An 18246-nucleotide genomic window follows, 5' to 3' on the forward strand; every position below is an offset into this window, starting at 1 on the left:
TGGTATGATTTCAATCTTCTTGAATTTGATTAGGCTTATTTTGTGGCTTACCATAATATTTATCCTAAAACTATTCCATAGGTACTTGGAGAAAATTTGCATTCTGAAGCTTTTGGATGGAATGTAATACAATGGATATGTCTGATAGGTCTGGTTTGGTCTATAGTGTTGTTCAAATCTGCTGTATTTTAATCTATTCTCTGTCTGATCTATTGTTGTGAGTGGGGTGTTAAAGTTCCCAAGTATTATTATATTGCTATTCACTTCTTTTGTTCTGTTAACAGCTGCTTTATACATTTAGGAGCTCTGATTTGGAATGCATAAATACATATGATTGTTTTATTTTCTTGAGTGAATGACCTCTTTATCATTACATAATTAACTTCATTGTGTCTTGACCATTTTTATCTTGGAATCTATTTTGTTTTATTTAAGTATAGCTATAACTGTAGTTTTATGGTTCCATTTGCTTGAAATATCTTCTCTGTTTTTTCACTATTGGTCTATGTGTGTCTGTAAAGGTAAATGAGTCTGTTGTAGACAGCACATAATTGGAACTTATATTTTAAATCCCTTCTGCCATTGTATGTCTTTTGATTTAAGAACTTGATTCTTTTATGTTAAAAGTAATTATTTATAGGTAAGGACCTATTATTGTCATTTTGTTCATTGTTTTCTGTTTTGTAGATGCATTGTTCCTTATTTCTGATTTTGCTGTTTATCATTTGATGACTCTGTAGGAGTATGCTTGGATTCCTTTTTCATAATCTTTTTTGTATCTACTATAGGGTTTTATTTTGTGGTTATCATGAGATTACATAAAATATCTTATATTTACAACATCCTATTTTAAGCCTATAACACCTGAACATCTATAGCACATATAAACTTTATTCTTTGACTTCTCCATCTCTCTTTTTTTAGCTTATCAATGTTTAAAGCATTTTTTATATTGTATGTTTAATAACAAATTATTATAGTTATGGCTTTATATATATATTGTTTTTAAACTAGCATTCTACACTAGCATTCTACAAGACTATCATTGCAATATTGGAAAATTTGACTTTGATAATGTGTTTATATTATCAGTGAATTTAACAAATACATGAATGATTTCATGATGTTAATTATCACCTTTAAAAATATTTTTATTGATTTTAGAAAGGTAGAGGGAGAGATAGAAACTCCATGATGATGAAGAATCATTGATTGACTGCCTTCTGCACTCCCCACACTGGGGACTGAGCCCACAACCTGGGCATGTGCCCTGACTGGAATAGAACCCAGGACCCTTCAGTCCGCAGGCTGATGCTGTATTCCAAGCATGTCAAACTCAAAGACTAACACGGGCCAAATAAACAAGATTTGAGTTTATGTGGGTTGCAAAAAAACAAAAGCTTCAATTTTCATAGAAACGTAGGTTTATTTCAAGAGACATGCTGAATACAAAGGGCTGAAATAAATGAGTAATTGTTAACATAAAATAATAGAACATTTTAATAAAATTAATATGTTTTTCTTGAACATTAACTTACCAGACACTGAATAACTGCACAAATTAATAATCATAATGCAAATAAACCTATTTTTCTTGTTCTCCAAAAGCGAAATATTTCCTGTTGCGCACTCCCAACAAATCAGTACAAAACTAATGACATGGCAATCGGCTGCTAAAGTATTCGCTGCTAGTATTAGTGGAGAGAAATGGTGCTACTGCGCATAAGGCGCATAAGGGAAATGAATGCAACACTATTATAGTCATCAATCATTAGCGAACGTTGTAGTTCATTATTAATAACTAGAGGCCCAGTGCATGATTAAATCATGCATGTGTAGGGTCCCCTAGGCCTAACCTGCTATCCAGGCCATATCCACTGTCCCGCAAAGCCTAGCACACTCTGCGGACACTGCTAGCAGCCTGCTCCTCGCTTTTGATGGCAGGGGGTCCACTAGTGCCGGAGCGGACACACAGCTCCCCGCTTTCGATCACAAGGGAGCTGGGTGCCTGTCCACTGGTGCACCAGGCCTTTCAGAAACCTCCGGCGTGGGGGAGGCTTCTGAAAGGCCTGGTGCCAGAGCGGACAGGCACCCAGCTCCCCTGCTTTTGATGGTCCGCGGCGGGACGTGGGCTCACTGCCCCAGAAGCCCCTTCTGTGCTGCAGCACAGCCATGGTGCAGACGCTGAGCTCGCGCCGCAGGCCCAATCAGCCACCCCGGCCACCCCAAGTCCCGCCCCCCCGCGCCTCCTGGCCAATCGTGGGCATAGTGAAGGTACGGTCAATTTGCATATTTGTCTATTATTAGGTAGGATTATGTATAACAGGATATTGTAAAAATTAAGTTACAAAATTTTTATTAAAATGTTTTTACATACCGTTATATTGGCTGGGCCACAAAAATATTCTTTGTGGGGCCACATGTGAGTTTGACATGCTTGCTCTATCCAATGAGCGAAACCAGCAAGGGCATCTTTTATTTTTGCTTTTTGAACCTACTTTAGCATTTCTTGTAAGGCAGGTTTGCTGTGATGAAATCTATGGACTTTTGTTTATTTGGCATGTTTTTATCACTTCTTTATTTCTGAAGAGCAGCTTTGCTGGGAATAATATTCCTGAGTGAGTTTTTTCTCTCTCAACACATCTGAAAATTTCATCTCTTTTTCTTCTGGCTTGGCAAGTTTTTGTTGAGAAATCCAACCTACATTTTCTGGAACTTCTATGTATGTGATGGCTTGATTTTCTTTTGCTGCTTTCAAAATTTTCTCTTTTGTAGACTAATGATACTTTATTTATAATGTGTCTCACTGTAGCCCTTTCAGGTTCAATCTGTTTGAGGTCCTTGGGTCTCATGAATCTGGATGCCAATTTCTCTCTCCATATTTTATAACTTTTCAAACCTTATTGTTTAAAATACTTTCCCTTTTTTCTTTCATTTCTCATTCTGAGATTTCTATAATTAATAGATTTGTTTCTGTTTATTATGTACCATAACACATAATCATATTTTACTCCTTTTATTTTTTATTTTTTTGCTTCATTGACAGGATAATTTCAAAAGACTGATCACTGATTCTTTCTTTTATTTACTTGAAGTTTGCTGTTTCTATTCTCCACTGTATTTTTCAGTACACTTATTGTATTCTTTAGTACAGTCATTGTATTCTTCAGATCTAATTTTATATTTTCTTTTTTGATAGTTCCTATTTCTTTGTAGACTTTCTCATTTTTTGTGTGTGTGTGTGTGTGTGTGTGTGTGCGTGCGTGTATGTGAGAGAGAGTCCTTGTAGTTCTTTATATGAAGACATTTATAAACTTCTTTAGGAGGATTATTCTGAATTATTTGTCAGAAGTTCATAAATATCCATTTTTAGGGACAGTTATTGGACCATATTAGTATTCCTTTGTTGTGAGTGGAAAGACTCAGGCATAGTCTACATTCTGACAGCCCTGAGCTCTCCAAATGTTTCATGATGTCTCTGAGTTTATATCCTCCTTCTCCCCTGGAGCAGGGAGGGAAGACATTAGCTTCTGGCATCTGTGTTTTTGCTAAGGGCCTGGCCCTGTGCTGAGCACATTGCAACACTTACCATAGCCTCATGGCCAGCTGTAAAGGAGACATCATTATCTCCATCTTTTCAATTAGGAAAATAAAGCACAGGTAGATTAACTTACCCAAGAGGCTTAGTAAATATTTTAGAGATGGTTTGGGATTTTTTTTTTCTTCAAAGAGAAGAATTTGGCTAGAAATACAGGTGTCTCAGTTCCTGGTGACAGGTGGAGATCAGGTTGTGGGAGAGAGAATCATCCATCCACAGGACAGCAGCATGCTTTGTCCTTAACAAGAGCACTATAGGTAAATCTCCCTACACAGAGAGCAATGATCTCTTACACTAATCAGCAACAAAATCCAACTCCTTTTTGACTTTAAACCAAAACTCAATATATATGTCCAATTCAGTATACAAAATTTTCTTATTAATTTTGAGATTTTGGTGCTCTAGAGATTAGCTATTGGTGTGGGAGTGATAAGGTAGTTCTGCAGAGTGTCTGGGCAGGGGGAGCAATCAGTGGTAGCATCCTGGAAGTAGGCTGCAAGCATATAGGCGGGGGATGTTGGCCCCATGTGCAGCAGTTGTTGAGAGGGATGCACCCCTGGCTTGGCCCAAGGTACATCTTTGGGTTGCTGGGCAACTGCCTAAGGTAGGGCTTCATTAGTGTGAAGTTGACACACCTCCCCTGCAAGGAAAAGAAAAGTGAGAAGGTCACTTGGACACTATTGGAATTGAGACAAGAAGCCCCAGCCTGTGTGGTTCAGTGGTTGAGCATAGAGCTATAAACCAGGAAATCATGGTTGGATTCCTGGTTAGGGCATATGCCTGGGTTGTGGGCTCAATCTCCAGTAGGGGTTTGCAGAACACAGCTGATCTCATCATTGATATTTATATCTCTCTCTCCCTCTCTCTTACTCTCTGAAATCAATCAAATGTATATACAAATATATAAATTCTATGTAATAAAAGCCTAATATGCTAAGTGTCTGGTCTACCAGTTGGCCGTTCAACCCATCAAAGTGTAATATGCTACTGATATGTTAAGGCTGCTCAACTGTTCGCTATGACATGTACTGACCACCAGGGAGCAGATGCTCTGACTGGTAGGTTAGCTTGCTGCTGGGGTCTGGCCAGTTGGGACTGAGTGAGATGGGCCAGATATGCCCTGGAGTCCTCCCACGGTCTCTCCCCAGCTGGCCAACCTCTTGTGTCCCTCCCTGGCCCCGATCGTGTACCAGTGGGGTCCCTCGGCCTGGCCTGTGCCCTCTCACAATCTTGGACCCTTCAGGGGATGTTGGAGAGCTGGTTTCAGCCCAATCCTGCAGGCCAGACTGAGGGACCTCACTGGTGCACGAATTCATGCACTGGGCCTCCAGTATCCTATATAATAAAAGGCTAATATGCAAATAGACCAAATGGTAGAATAATGGGAACAACCAAACAACCGAACTGGTTGCTATTATGTGCACTGACCACCAGGGTGAGTGCTTGGAACATGGCAGCATCATCAGCAGGTGGTAGAGCACAGAACATGGCAAGTATCAGCTGCAGCAGGATAGTGGAGTAGTTGAGTGGGGGCACCAACCAAGGCAGGGCGCCAGTTGCGGTCATTGAGGCAAGCCTCTGATGGTTATTGAAAATTCTCCCATGCACCGCAGTCTCACTTGGTACTCTCACCTGCTGCTGGCCCTGCTCACATCCACTGCTGGCCCTGGCCCCAATCACTCTGCACCCTCAGCAGGTGCGAGGGAAGCCAGCACCATTAGTGCATAGGAGTGATGGTGACAGAAGCAGGGCTGCCAGCAGAAAAGGGACCAGGGGCCGTGGCGAGAAGGCCAGGTGGGGGCATGGAGGATGGACCGAGACCTGCCCCTGTGCCCATGGCAGCCTCATGACCCACAGTTCCTTTTAAGGTGCACGAATTCGTGCACTGGGCTCCTAGTATATATATATATATATATATATATATATATATATATATATATATATATGTATATATATATATATATATATATATATATATATATATATATATAATCAGACCAGAGGGCTGTAGTTTCCTTGACTCAAGAAGGTCAGAGTCAGTACCCATCGGAACTAAAGACTGGGTCTTTGTTATGCCATTCTCCCTGGATGCTGGACTCCAGCACATGCTCTTTCAAGGAGACTTGGTTCATGTGTTGGACCTCTGTCTTGCCTTCTCCAGGTATCCCCCAATTCCTGTGTTCTGACTCTGGACTCCCATTGATTGTTGTGATGTGGAACTTGTCTCCTGGCCCTGGACTGAGAGCCTGGGAAGCAAGGACGAGGGAGGCCCTACAGCCCCCACCACCCCAGCATTGCTATTCTTTCTGAATGAGTGTGTGCTGAAGGGATGAGCCCTCTCCATGGTCCGTAGATTGGACACAGGCCCATAGGACAATGGCAGTAGGGACACCCTCAGATGGGTGACAGGCTGTGGAGGATGCAGCACCCAAGGCCTCTTAGAAAGGGATAAGAATGATACAGCCCAGAGCTTCTAAATGCCCACCTGCCCATCCACTGAGAGTCAGGGTTCGCTGGATGTGGCCATGCAGCCCTCACTGCAGACCCTGGGGACAAGAGCATCCTCCAGGCTCCCTGGCCCATCTGAGCAAAGGGTCTGAGCACCACAAAGCCCAGGCAGGTGATTGCCTGGTGAGGCAGGAGTACCACTCTCCTTGGGCCCGGGCCTGAGTAGGGCAGCCTTCCGGTGGTTTGGGGGTAACCTCCTGAGGTCAGAAGTGCTGACTCAAAGGGGGCAGAACAGGGAGAAGGGTGGAGTCAGGCCTCGGGTTTGAGTCCAGCTCTGCCACTCCTGGCCTTTGTGACCTGGGACAAGTCACTCAGCCTCTCGGTGCATCAGTCCCCCTTGGTAAACTGGACAAAAATATTAATACCTACTTTTGCTGGCAAAAGTAAAGTAGAAAAACATGTAAAGTTCTTAGATTAGCAACTTGTTCACAGGAGTGACCCGATAAAAATTAGCCGTTATGATTGAAGTCCAGGAAGGACAACGTAGCAATTTGGCCTCTCTCCAAGTCACAGGCTGTGACAAGACGTTTTTACTGCCTGGTAAAACCAGTCAGTGTTGGTCAGACGACATTGGGAGGGTTGTCATCATGCCTGTCACCACTCATGGCCCTGAGTGACCAGCCTAGGAGACATTGGGTAGATGGGGTGGAACCAGTGGGCCCACAGGGTCAGTGGTCATAGGGGAGTTCTATGGACTGGGAGGCCAATAGAAATCACTGTTTGCCTTCCTTTATTTAAGTTGGCACATGCGAGGTAATGCTCGAGTTTCCTGACACTCTGGAGACCACATACAAGGGAAATGCGTGGTGCCATGCCCAGAATCATCAACATGAAGGCTCCTGAGCTGCCATTTCTTCATGTGTGGAGCATCTTCCTTGGCAGAGGCTCAGACAAGGCTCTGTGACTGACAGTCCTATTGGGTTACTGCCACAGGCAAAAGCAAGGTTTCTACCCGACAGGGAGCATCCCTATGCCTCTAATTACCTTGTCCCACGGCTGACAACACATCAATGGAACCTGGTTGCAGTTTTGAACAAAGTCACACAAGATGTCCAGTTTGCCCTGAAAAGCAGACGTGGCTGTGAGGAAGCTGTAGGTGTGCACATGGCCTCCGGAGGGACATTTCCCTAAGGAGCCCTCTCACCTCTATCCTTCTCATCTGGCGAACTTGGCACCCACAACAAGGGACAATCACGGTGGGACATGTCTGCATGGGACGTGTCTCTGGCTCCTAGAAAGAGAAAACACTGTCCTCTTCCTGGTCTGGCAGCTCCTGGGTGCAGACACAGGGCTCCTGTTGCCCCCGCACCTGTCTGCTTCCGGCCCCTCAGCAAATGTTTGTGGCAGAAGTCCAGCACCAACGAGTAGCACCTGGCCATCACAGAGTGCCCTCCAGGGAAAAGCCAAGCAAAGCCCTGTGGGTTTGCACACATGGCTCTTTCCAGAAAGACCAGGGAGTACTTTCCAGTTGCCTTGGTTTCCCTCAAACCGCCCTTGGGAAGCCCGGTCCTGGGCTGTGTGCTGTGCTAGAGGGCTGTCAGGGTGAGAGCACTAGCCAGTGCCGGGGCTGCATTACCTGACTCTGGCAGATCCAGCCTTCCACGTCACACTGCAGCCAGCTCAGGGGCCTCCCAGCGCTGTGAGGCCTGTTTCCTGCCCCGTGCCCGCCCCCCCCCCCGCTCTTCAACCCTGATGCCAGGCCCTCCTGTTTCAAGGATACTATGCCCAGCTCCACCTAGTTTATAGGGGCACTGGTTTGAGCCACCTCGACCTGCTCACCTGCCCCTAGGTCCCTGTGCTCCCCTGGGCCTGGCCTCCCTCACAGCTCAGTGCCAGGGCAGACTCCCTGCACCCTCCTCAGCCCTGCAGTCCTTACAGCCCACTGCCAGCCACGCCCCTGCCCTGGGAGGACACAGGGAGGGGACTAGGAAATGGAGCCCAGGGTACACCAGAACCCGCAGGGGTGTCCAGGTCTCTGACCTGAGGCTCCTTTTCCCAAAGCTCACCTTGTCCTGAGGAAGGACCCCCTGCACACAGTCCTTTGGGATTTGACAAGAAAAGCCCCTTTTATGTCCCTGGGATCCTAGCAGTGGCTGAAACAGGCTCCCCTAGGCCGCCATTGCAGTGACAAAGGCCGTGTTGGGTGCAGGGCAAGGTGGTGTGGGTGACATTTTGTGAGTTCCAGGTCCTCCTTGGGCCCCTCCCTACTCTCTGTCACCTCTTGCTCCTCCTGGCTCTCTGCGCAGGTGGGTGGAGCCGGTGGGCTGGGGAGTGGCAATAGCCCCTTGGCTGCAGGAGGCCTCTGTCAAGGTCACTGTGCCCACCAGGCCTGCTGACAACATCAGGACCAAACCAGGACTTACCTTTGCTGGTTCCTTCACTGGGGGTGGCTCCTTGATGGTCTAGAAGGTTAAAGAGACATAAGCACAGCTGGGAGGGGCACGGAGGGTGCTGATGGCCATGCTGACAGGGGACCCTGCTCTGCAGCAGCAGGACACAACATGGGGTTTGGGGTGCCAATCTGGGTGCCCATCCTTCCCTGAGCCTCCTCTCTGAGCCTCAGGCTGCTCAGGTATCAAAGGGAATTGACAGCTCCCTGTGGGTTTGACGGGGAGACAGCCAGACTAAGGAGCCTGGTCCCCGGGAGAGGCCCCCACATGGCAGTTTTCCTCAGCTGCCCACCATCATATGAAGACAGAGCACATGGCCCAAACCCTTCCTCTCCCCACCCCCCCGTCCCCCGTCCCCCTTCTCCGCACCTGCAGCCTGCTCTGGCTTTCCAGTCCTCAGGGATGACAGTCACCCGCACCCCAGGGCTTCCTCTCTTTCATCCCCCCTCCTTTACGGTGATTTGACCTGCTTGTTTCTGGATGGTTTGCCCTGCTCTTTCATGCCTCTGCTTTTCTCTTTCGCTACCCAACGCTCTGGCCTGTGTCCTTGCAGACCCAGCTAGCCTGTGCCACTGCCTCAATCGCTCCTTGAAGCCAGCCTCTGTCCTTTGCTGTGGCTCTGGTTACAAAGGGCACTTGCCACAAACTGTGACGCTGACATTGTGCCTCCAATACCCCAAGTAGCATTATGAGACCGGATATCAGACTGTGAGCTCCTGCAAGGACCTTAGCACCTTCCTGTGTGTCCCTAGTGCCCAGCAGGGCCCCAGCACAACCTGGTCCTTAGCAATGACCGAAGAAGTCATGCCAGGAGGCCCTGGAGATGTGCAGAGACCCAGGCTCGTTTTCAAAGGCACAGCTGCCCCAGGGGTTGCAAATCCTGGCCAGCATCATTCTCCATTTGGGGTCACCTGGGCCTCTCATGGGACCACTTCTTCTTTCCTCGCCAGCACAGGCGTCCTCCTCTGTGTCCCCTGAGTCCTTCTGAATCCTGGCTGCTGTGAGGGGGCCCTGTTCTCAGCTGTCTGGGGTCCTTTCTGTCCAGGGGCCAGGGCAGCACATGGGCCACCTCCCTGAAGCAAGCCCGAGGCAGGAGGCTCCTTAGAAGCCCAGGCAGTGCCGGGAGAGGAGGAGAGAGTACCTCTGTCTGCTCATGTGGCCATATGGAGCTTATGGGAACCTGCCCACAGGCGGGATCAGGCAGGCAGGCACGCTGTTCCCCTGGGGTTGGTCACGGGGCTGCGTGGGCAGGAGTCACTCACCTTCTTGAAGCATAGCCGCCAGATGCAACAGATGAGCAAGGGGAACATGAGCATGGCCGGGATGAGTGTAAGGAGGTATAGAGGGTCAGCAATGTGTATGAAGTGTGGAGCGGTTGGGGGGGCAGTCGTTGTGTCAGGTGTTGGTCCAGGTGTTGGGTCAGGTGGCGGGTCAGGTGGCGGGTCAGGTGGTGGGTCAGGTGGTGGGGGAGGTGGTGGTGGGGGAGGTGGTTGGGTTGTTGTAGTGGTAGTCTGCAGAGTAGTAGTAGGCTTCCGGGTAGAGGTAGGCTGTTGGGTAGTTGTAGTTACAGTTGTCGGGGTAGTTGTAGTTACAGTTGTTGGGGTAGTTGTAGTTGCAGTTGTCGGGGTAGTTGTAGGTACAGTTGTCGTCTGCAGAAAGGACACATGCGAGAGGCTTGTGGTGGGCCTTGGTAGGCTCCAGCCAGTCAACCAGCACCAGGCATCCCTCACCTACTGCCTTGTCCAACCACTTCCTTCTCCTCAGGTTTCCTCATTTGCAGTGGCCATGGTGGGGCTAGGACGCCAGGGCTGGGACAGGAGCAGCACTTTCAGCACTGCTGGAACCTCACAAGCTGGTGCAGGACACCAGGGCAGTGGCAATTAGGCACAGGAGTCCCTCCTCCCAGGATCACCTTCTCTCTAGCCTAACTCTCTCTGTTGCCCATGCCATGCACCTGGGCTAAGGTCCGTGGATGTGGATCCCTGAAAGTGGGCACCTGGGAAGCAGCACCTCAGCCCCAGGTGCCTCTGTGAGCTGAGTCCCCGCTCTCAACATTGCTGAGGTTTCCCTATCAGCAGAGGGACAACCTCCTTGCCCAGTGCAGAGAGGCCACTGAGGAGAAAGAGGAGCATCTGAAGGGAGGGTTAGTCATCTGAAAAATGACAGCATGTTTTCCCCGAGAAGAAGCCAGGGCTGTGATGGTCATGAGTCAGTTCAGAGCCCTTCACCAGCTGCATCAATGCAATGGGGACATACCCTAACTGAGCAGGGCAAGAGCTGGTCTTACAGTCTACATCCCCTGTGCCTGTACCTAGATTTGTGGGACCCAGGCGGTCCAGGGGTTTGGACCTGTGGTCCATAGCACACAGCCTCCCAGCATCTCCCAATCACCCTAGCTGGGATCCAGATGGACCCAGAACTCCATACCACTAGACCTGGTCCTGGGGAAGTAGCAAGTTGGCTACCCTTGTGGGCAGAGCATCTGCTTTCTTTCTTAAGTCTGCTTAGAGCTCTAATTGGTCCTTAATAATACTTGGTTCACAGATAGAGAGAAGAATTTCTAAAAGGCCTGGCCAGCTGACTGTATCCAGGGGTCTAATAGATGCACTCCCAGGGTACTTTCCAAACTTGAATGGGGAAACAGCTCCCTCATTAAAGGCTAACACCTGGGCTGCCTGTGAGATGCTGTGGAGGTGGCTGTTGGCACCAGCTACCTATTGGGCTGCCTGGGGTCTCTGGTCTCCTTTCCTGCCTCTACAGGGTGTCTCTCACTCCAGTGTATGGGATGTGCATAGCCATGGAGTGAGGCTGTAGCCTGACCCAACACTCACACATCCCTCACTGAAGATCTCAATATCGTTGTTGATGAAGGTCATGCCATTGTCCAGGCTAACTTCAATGAAGACCTTCCTAAACACAGAAAGGGCAGACAGTCACCACCAGTCTGGATATACAGTTCCTGCTCTTAAGCTGTAACCCACAGTTCTCCTCATAGTAATGACATAGAACACGAGGAGTTTAGTCAGCAGGGAGCAGACAGCATGGGTAAGTTGAGTTCATTTCCGTGCACTACAAAATCAACCTCTGCATAAGAGGCTGACCATACAGCAAGGAGCCCTGCATAGGGTCAGATGCCCTTGTGGCCATGGGCTAAGTGACCAGGGATAGCTGCTTGGTGTCACCATCTCCACTCTTTTGTATTCATAGAATAAATCCTATGCATGGCTTTGCTTCCTAAGGTTGGTAGGAACACTGGTACCATCCCTTGGACAAAACATCTCCTGCATTCCTACCTTCCTCATCAGATCCCTGAGCACCTGGGGGACCTCCAACAAAGGTGGTTGCTGAGGTGGCCCAGAGCTCTCTAAGAGATAGGTGGTATCTCACATTCTGGATACCTCGTGATGGTGACAACTGCCTATGTAACCCCTGAGATGGGCACTTACTGGCCTGGATAGTCTAGCTTTGTTCCTGGGCACGTTAGTGTGGTATCTTGCACAGATGTGGCTTTTTGGTCTGAAAGAAAACCATGTAAGAATGTCAGTGGATAAAGAGCCATCTTTACTGAGAACCGCTGAACAAAATTCCTATAGTTAAGGATATGAAGAAGAAACCACACCAAGGAGGTAGATCCCACAGTGTGGTGATTAAGAAATGAGCGGCACCAGAAAATACACAATCCAATTGATAAAATGGCAGAGGACCTGAATAGACATTTCTCTAAAGAGAATATACAAACATTTGACAAGATGTTCAAAATTACTAATTACCAGAGAGAGGCAAATAAAAACCATAATGAGATATTACTTCACACCTGTCGGTATGGTTATCAATATATCAACAAAGTGTTAGTCAGGATGTAAGGAAAAGAGAACCTTTATGTATTGTTGGTGGAATTATAAATTCATGCAGCTACTATTGAAAAAGTATGGAGGTTCCTCAAAATATTAAAAATAGAACTACCATATGACTCCACAATTTGAGTTCTGGTTATTTACCCAAAGAATTCCACAACACTACATTGAAAAGATATGTACACCTCTATGTTTATTATAGCACTAGTGGTCTGGTGCATGAATTCATGCACATTGAAAGGAAATTAATTAGAAGAAATATTTTAATATTGCTATTCACTCTTTCTCTATAATAGAAGTGTCAACCAAATTCATGATCAACAATGACAGATGGAAACACACGTGTGCAATTGGCACCAGTGAGAGCTTTATATATACACTGAGTGGCCAGATTATTATGATATCTGAACGCATAATAATACACAGTGTGTATCTACATATTAGAGGCCCAGTGCATGAATTCGTGCATGGGTGGGGTCTGGCCAGCCTGGCCATGGGGAGAGGACATGGGCGGTTGGCCGGCCTGCATGCTGGTTGAACTCCTGGTCGAGGGGACAATTTGCATATTAGCCTTTTATTATATGGGCTATACACTGAGTGGCCAGATTATTATGTGTTCAGAGATCATAATAATCTGGCCACTCAGTGTATATATAAACTTGCTTAATTAGACCTGCTTTCTCCTTTAGCTAAACTTTTCCCAGCCTAGTGAAGCACCCCAACTTCTCTTTCAGATAATTGTTAGCAGCACAGCAGTAAATATCAACATGAAGCATATTATTATTGTAGATCACACAGGAGAACAAAGGGTAAAATATTTAACGGCAGCAGTGTTTGACTATATTTTGTGCAGTGACAAAACCTGAAGTCATTTTCAAGGTCCACCATTTCTAACTTCTTTTCAGCCGGTCAAGTTTCTAAGCTTCCTAAATCTCCATTTTCTGGCTAATGAAAAGAAAATAGGATTTCACCAAGTCTCCTATCTACCTATTCCAGGACTTCTGTGAGAATCAAATGAGATGAGGCATGGGAAAACACTTCACAGACATTTGGTTAAAGTGTAAATGGCTATAAAGCAAGCCATGTTCATGGGCTGAAGAAACTGCAAAGAGGTTAGTTACTAGGGAGAGGAAGCCGGGCGTTGTTATGTGATGTCATTACCCAGCTCCCACAGTGACCATTTTGGGGTTGGACTGGGCTGGACTGTGGGCCGCATTTTGTGCCATGGGGTGTTGGCAGCTTTGGCTGTGATTAGGTGGGCTGTTGCTCCAGGGTGGTGGTGGGGCCTGTGTCCCACTTGGGGGAAGCTGAGTGTTGCTGTGTGGGCACTAGGTCTGTGGTACCGTTTCTCTGTAAAAGGCCAGTGTGCATCATGGCAGCTCCTGCGTTGAGCGTCTGCCCCCTGGTGGTCAATGCGCATCAGAGCAACCGGTCATATGGACACTTAACATATTAGCCTTATTATATATAGATTATTTAAAATAGCCAAGGTATGGAAGCACCTCAGTGTCCATTGATGAATAAATGATGATGAACAGAATGTAGATGTGTTACATATATACAATGGAATATTGTTCAACCATAAAAAGAATGAAATTTTAACATTTGCATCAATATGCATTGACCTAAAGATTATTATGCTAAGTGAAATGAGTCAGATAAAGAAAGATAAATACCATATGATTTCATTCATATGTGGAATATAAAAAACAAAATAAATGAACAAAGAAAACAGAAACAAACTCATAAATATATAAAACAAATGGATGATTATCAGATAGGAGGGGGGAAGGTAAATAATGTACCGTATATTCCAGCATATAAGACAACTTTTTAACCCAAGAAAATCTTCTATACGCCCAGTCGTCTTATACACCAGAAAATACGGTACAAGTGATTAAAAAGTACGAATTTCCTGTTATAAAAATAGCCATGTAGTTATACATTGCAATAATTGTATATGTGTCAGATAAGTATTATGTGTACTGGGGTAATAACTTCATAGTTTATATAAATGTCAAATCAGTATGTTGTACACCCACAGCTAACATAGTATTGCAACTACAAAATAAAAATTTAGAATGTCAATGTACATGTCCATCCATCCATTTCCACTGTTTCTTGCCCTGGCAAGCAGAGCTAACATTTTGGCACACACCAGCTCCGTTTCTCTGCCTTCTTGAACACATACCATGTCTCTGGCACTGTTTAATGCTCTGTGTTTAATAGGAGCAAGGCAGGCAAAGTCCCTGCTCTTAAGGGCCTTCCACTTCAGGTATTTGAGAGAGAGACAATGAAATAACAATTAAGAAATAAGTGCCAGAGATTTAAAAAAAAGCTTTAATATCAATAAACAAGGAAAGGCATAGAAAAAGAAGGGGAGGGAATATTGCTTAGGAATGGTGACATGTCCTATCTTTAAGGATCTTATTTATCTTCTAAATAAACTGACACATTTATTTAAAAAATTTTAATTTCTGGGATTTACTTCAAAAAATTCTATGGTGAGGATATCAACAAAATCAGACTGACCAGAGTTGGTAATTATTTAAAGTAGGTGATGTGTGCTTCAAGTTCACTAAATCATTCTTTGTACTTTTGTATACTGTTGAAAATTTCCTTTAAAAATAATGTATCTCAGAGGAGAGATCCAGGATGACTGGTTTAGGAGGATGTGTACCATGCATCTTTCCATAAGCAAACACACTGAAATATACACCTTTGTATAAATCACTTATTCCTGAGAGACAATGGACAGGTGATTGAAACAAACAAGAAAAAGAGACCCAATAGTGCTTATCCAGAATCTACAGAAACACAGCAGATCAGAGGCACCAGTAAGCACCATTGCTTATGTCTCCTTGACTTTGATAAGGGAGGTGGGACTTCATTCTGGGTGCTTTGTCCTTCCTGCAAGATTGCTGCAGTGCATTCTAATCACACTGCCCTAGAGCCCACTTTCAGTTTGAATAAAGAGAGAAGACAGGATCAACAGGCTTAACCACACATTCCTGGAGCTGCTACAGGCACATAGACTAGTACCTCAACCATCATAAGTTCCTGCCCAGTCCCAACAAGCTGCCAAAACCACCTGGAATACACAGCCTACAAAGAGGTTGCTCTATACAACATCACTTTCTGAATAACATGTTAAAAAAAGACCACATAGAGAACACTGGGGGCTGTGGGAACTCTCCTTGAACTTTAGAAATTCTCTTGAGTCTAAAGTGTTAGTGAGAGCCATTGTATACCTCCCACCCCCATCTTGTTATGGCAGGTGGACACTCTATCCAGGTGTTCTGTCCTACCTGTAAGTTTTCCATGGCATGTTCCTGGATACATTGTCTGAGCCTACTTAGGCTCCAAACAAAGGGAGCAAGTAAAGTCAACAACTCATTACTACACATATCTAGCCTCCCTCCAAGTTGGTCCAGTTTTATTTGCCAGCTCCCTGGACAATGTGGTCATCAACTAAGCTCCATCTGTACTTTTAATTCTATATGGCACACACAGATTATACAGAGGTCACTGACACACAAGGCCACTTTTTCATGACTGGAGGAGATAATTATTTTGTATAATTCATAGAAACAAACATAGAAATTCAAACAAAATGAAAAAAGAATCTCTATCAAATAAAGAAACAAGTAAAATGCTCATAAAAGTCTAATGATTCAGAGATAAGTAAAGAATTTTAAAAATGGTCTTAAAGATGCTCACCAAACTTGACATTGGAATAGAGCAAATTGGGGAGAACATCAATATAGAGTTAGAAAGTATCATAAGAAATGAAGCATACCTGAAGAATACAATAACTGAAATAAAAATACACTATAAGGCATCAACATCACATTAGCTAATAAAGAAGAATGGATCAATGGCCTGGAACACAGATGAGTGGAAATCAACCAATCTGAATAGGAAAATAATTTTTTTAAATGAGGATAGTTTAATAACTCTTAGAAAACATCAAATGCACAAACATTCACATTATTGAAATAACAGAAGGAGAAGAAAAAGGAACAGAAACCTGGGAAGGAAACACATCAAGATTTAAGAAGCACAAATAATTGTGAACAAGTTAAACCAAAAAACACCCACACCCAGATGAATTATAATTAAAATGGCAAAAGTAAAACATAGAAAAAATTTTGAAGGCAACAAGAGGAAAACAACTAGTTTATATACAAAGAAAACCCCACAAAGCTATCTGCTGATATCTTAGCAGCAATTTTACAGGACAGGAGTAATTAAAGAAAGAGTGATGGCCGAAACCGGTTTGGCTCAGTAGATAGAGCGTCGACCTGTGGACTGAAGGGTCCCAGGTTCGATTCTGGTCAAGGGCATGTACCTTGGTTGTGGGCACATCCCCAGTGGGGGGTATGCAGGAGACAGCTGATCACTGTTTCTCTCTCATCGATGTTTCTAACTATCTCTCTCCCTTCCTCTCTGTAAAAAATCAATAAAATATATTTAAAAAATAAAGAAAGAGTGATTAAAGAAAGGCAAATACAATTGAGAGTAATTTATCCAACCAGGTTTTTACTCAGAATTGAAGAAGGGATAAAAAATTTCCAGATATATAAAAACTAAAAAAATTCATCACCATTAAACCAGCTTTACAAGAAATGACACAGTGTCTTCTCTAATCAGAAAAGGAAAGTTATAACCAGAAGTAAAAAAACACAGAAAAGAAAATAACTCACAGGTAAAGACTATTCCTATCGGACAAAAAAAAAAAAAAAAAAAATGGCAGCGGAATAGACAGACATGTCCCAAGCCTTGTCCCAGAGGAAATAGAACAGCTGAGGGTCACATGGGGAATGTTTTTTGGTGAGTTGAGGGACAGCTATACTCCAGGAGACAGTGGGGGACTGCTAGACAGAGCTCGCCTGACTGGGCAGTCCCCACTGCTGCTGGGTTCCCTCCCAGAGCGACCATCATGGACATGGACACCATGCCATCTTGAAAGGGAAAGTGGATTTTATTGGAAGCCTGAAAATATACAACTACGGCACCCACCAAACAGCTGCAAACTCCAGAACACCGGTCCCCAATTGGCACAAACACGTGGATTCAGAGGGGCTCTACACTTCACCACAGAAAGGTCAGATTTTGCCTGGGATAAGGAGAGAGAACTATCGAATCAGACACCTGTAGAAGAGAGACCATGGAGAGACAAAGAAACAGGCCACATATGAAAGAAAAGCAGGCATCACCAGAAAAGAAAGTAAACGAAATGGAGGCAAGCAACCTGAAAGAGAAAGAATTCAGAGAAATGGTAATAAGGTGGCTGAAAAGAATGGAAGACAAATTCGACAATATGTGTAAGAACCAAGAGGAAATGAAGAAGAACCAAGAAGAAATGAAAAATGATATCACTGCTGTAAAAAACTCAATAGAAAGCATCAAGAGTAGACTAGAAGAAGCAGAGGACCGCATCAGTGAGCTAGAAGACAAGGTAGGAAAAAATACCCAAGTAGAGCAGCTTCTAGAAAAAAAATTAAAAAGCAGGAGGAGAGCCTAAGAGAACTTTGGGACAACACGAAACAAAACAACATCTGCATAATAGGGGTTCCAGAAGGAGAGGAAACTGAGCAAGGACTAGAAAACCTGTTTGAAGAAATAATGACAGAAAACTTCCTGATATAGGGAAGAAAAAAACCACACAAATCCAAGAAGCTCATAGAGTCCCAAGCAAAATGAACCCCAAAATACCAATGCCAAGGCACATTATAATTAAATTGGCAAACACCAATGACAAAGTAAGAATCTTAAAAGTGGCCAGAGAGAGATAGTTACCTACAAAGGAACCCCCATCAGACTAGTGACTTATTTCTCAACAGAAACTCACCAGGCCAGAAGGGAATGGAATGAAATATACAAAGTCATGCAA

At 44.9% G+C, this 18246-nt stretch overlaps 1 protein-coding gene across 2 annotated transcripts in view; it reads right to left on the bottom strand.

Annotated features, from left to right (window-relative positions):
* Nucleotides 1-3884: 3884 nt before the first annotated feature.
* LOC114234292 (anthrax toxin receptor-like) overlaps nt 3885-18246 on the bottom strand; it is a 92364-nt gene continuing 78002 nt past the window's right edge. For both annotated transcript variants that reach the window (XM_054728748.1, XM_028156939.2), the window contains 7 exons: nt 11943-12012; nt 11328-11406; nt 9759-10145; nt 8470-8508; nt 7251-7337; nt 7091-7168; nt 3885-4238 (listed from right to left, as the gene is read on the bottom strand). In XM_054728748.1, the coding sequence (XP_054584723.1) occupies nt 4011-4238; nt 7091-7168; nt 7251-7337; nt 8470-8508; nt 9759-10145; nt 11328-11406; nt 11943-12012 (968 nt within the window). In that variant the 3' untranslated portion in view covers nt 3885-4010. The remainder of the gene's footprint in view (nt 4239-7090; nt 7169-7250; nt 7338-8469; nt 8509-9758; nt 10146-11327; nt 11407-11942; nt 12013-18246) is intronic.

Source organism: Eptesicus fuscus, chromosome 17 (genome assembly GCF_027574615.1).
Source record: "Eptesicus fuscus isolate TK198812 chromosome 17, DD_ASM_mEF_20220401, whole genome shotgun sequence".
Lineage (NCBI taxonomy): Eukaryota > Metazoa > Chordata > Mammalia > Chiroptera > Vespertilionidae > Eptesicus > Eptesicus fuscus.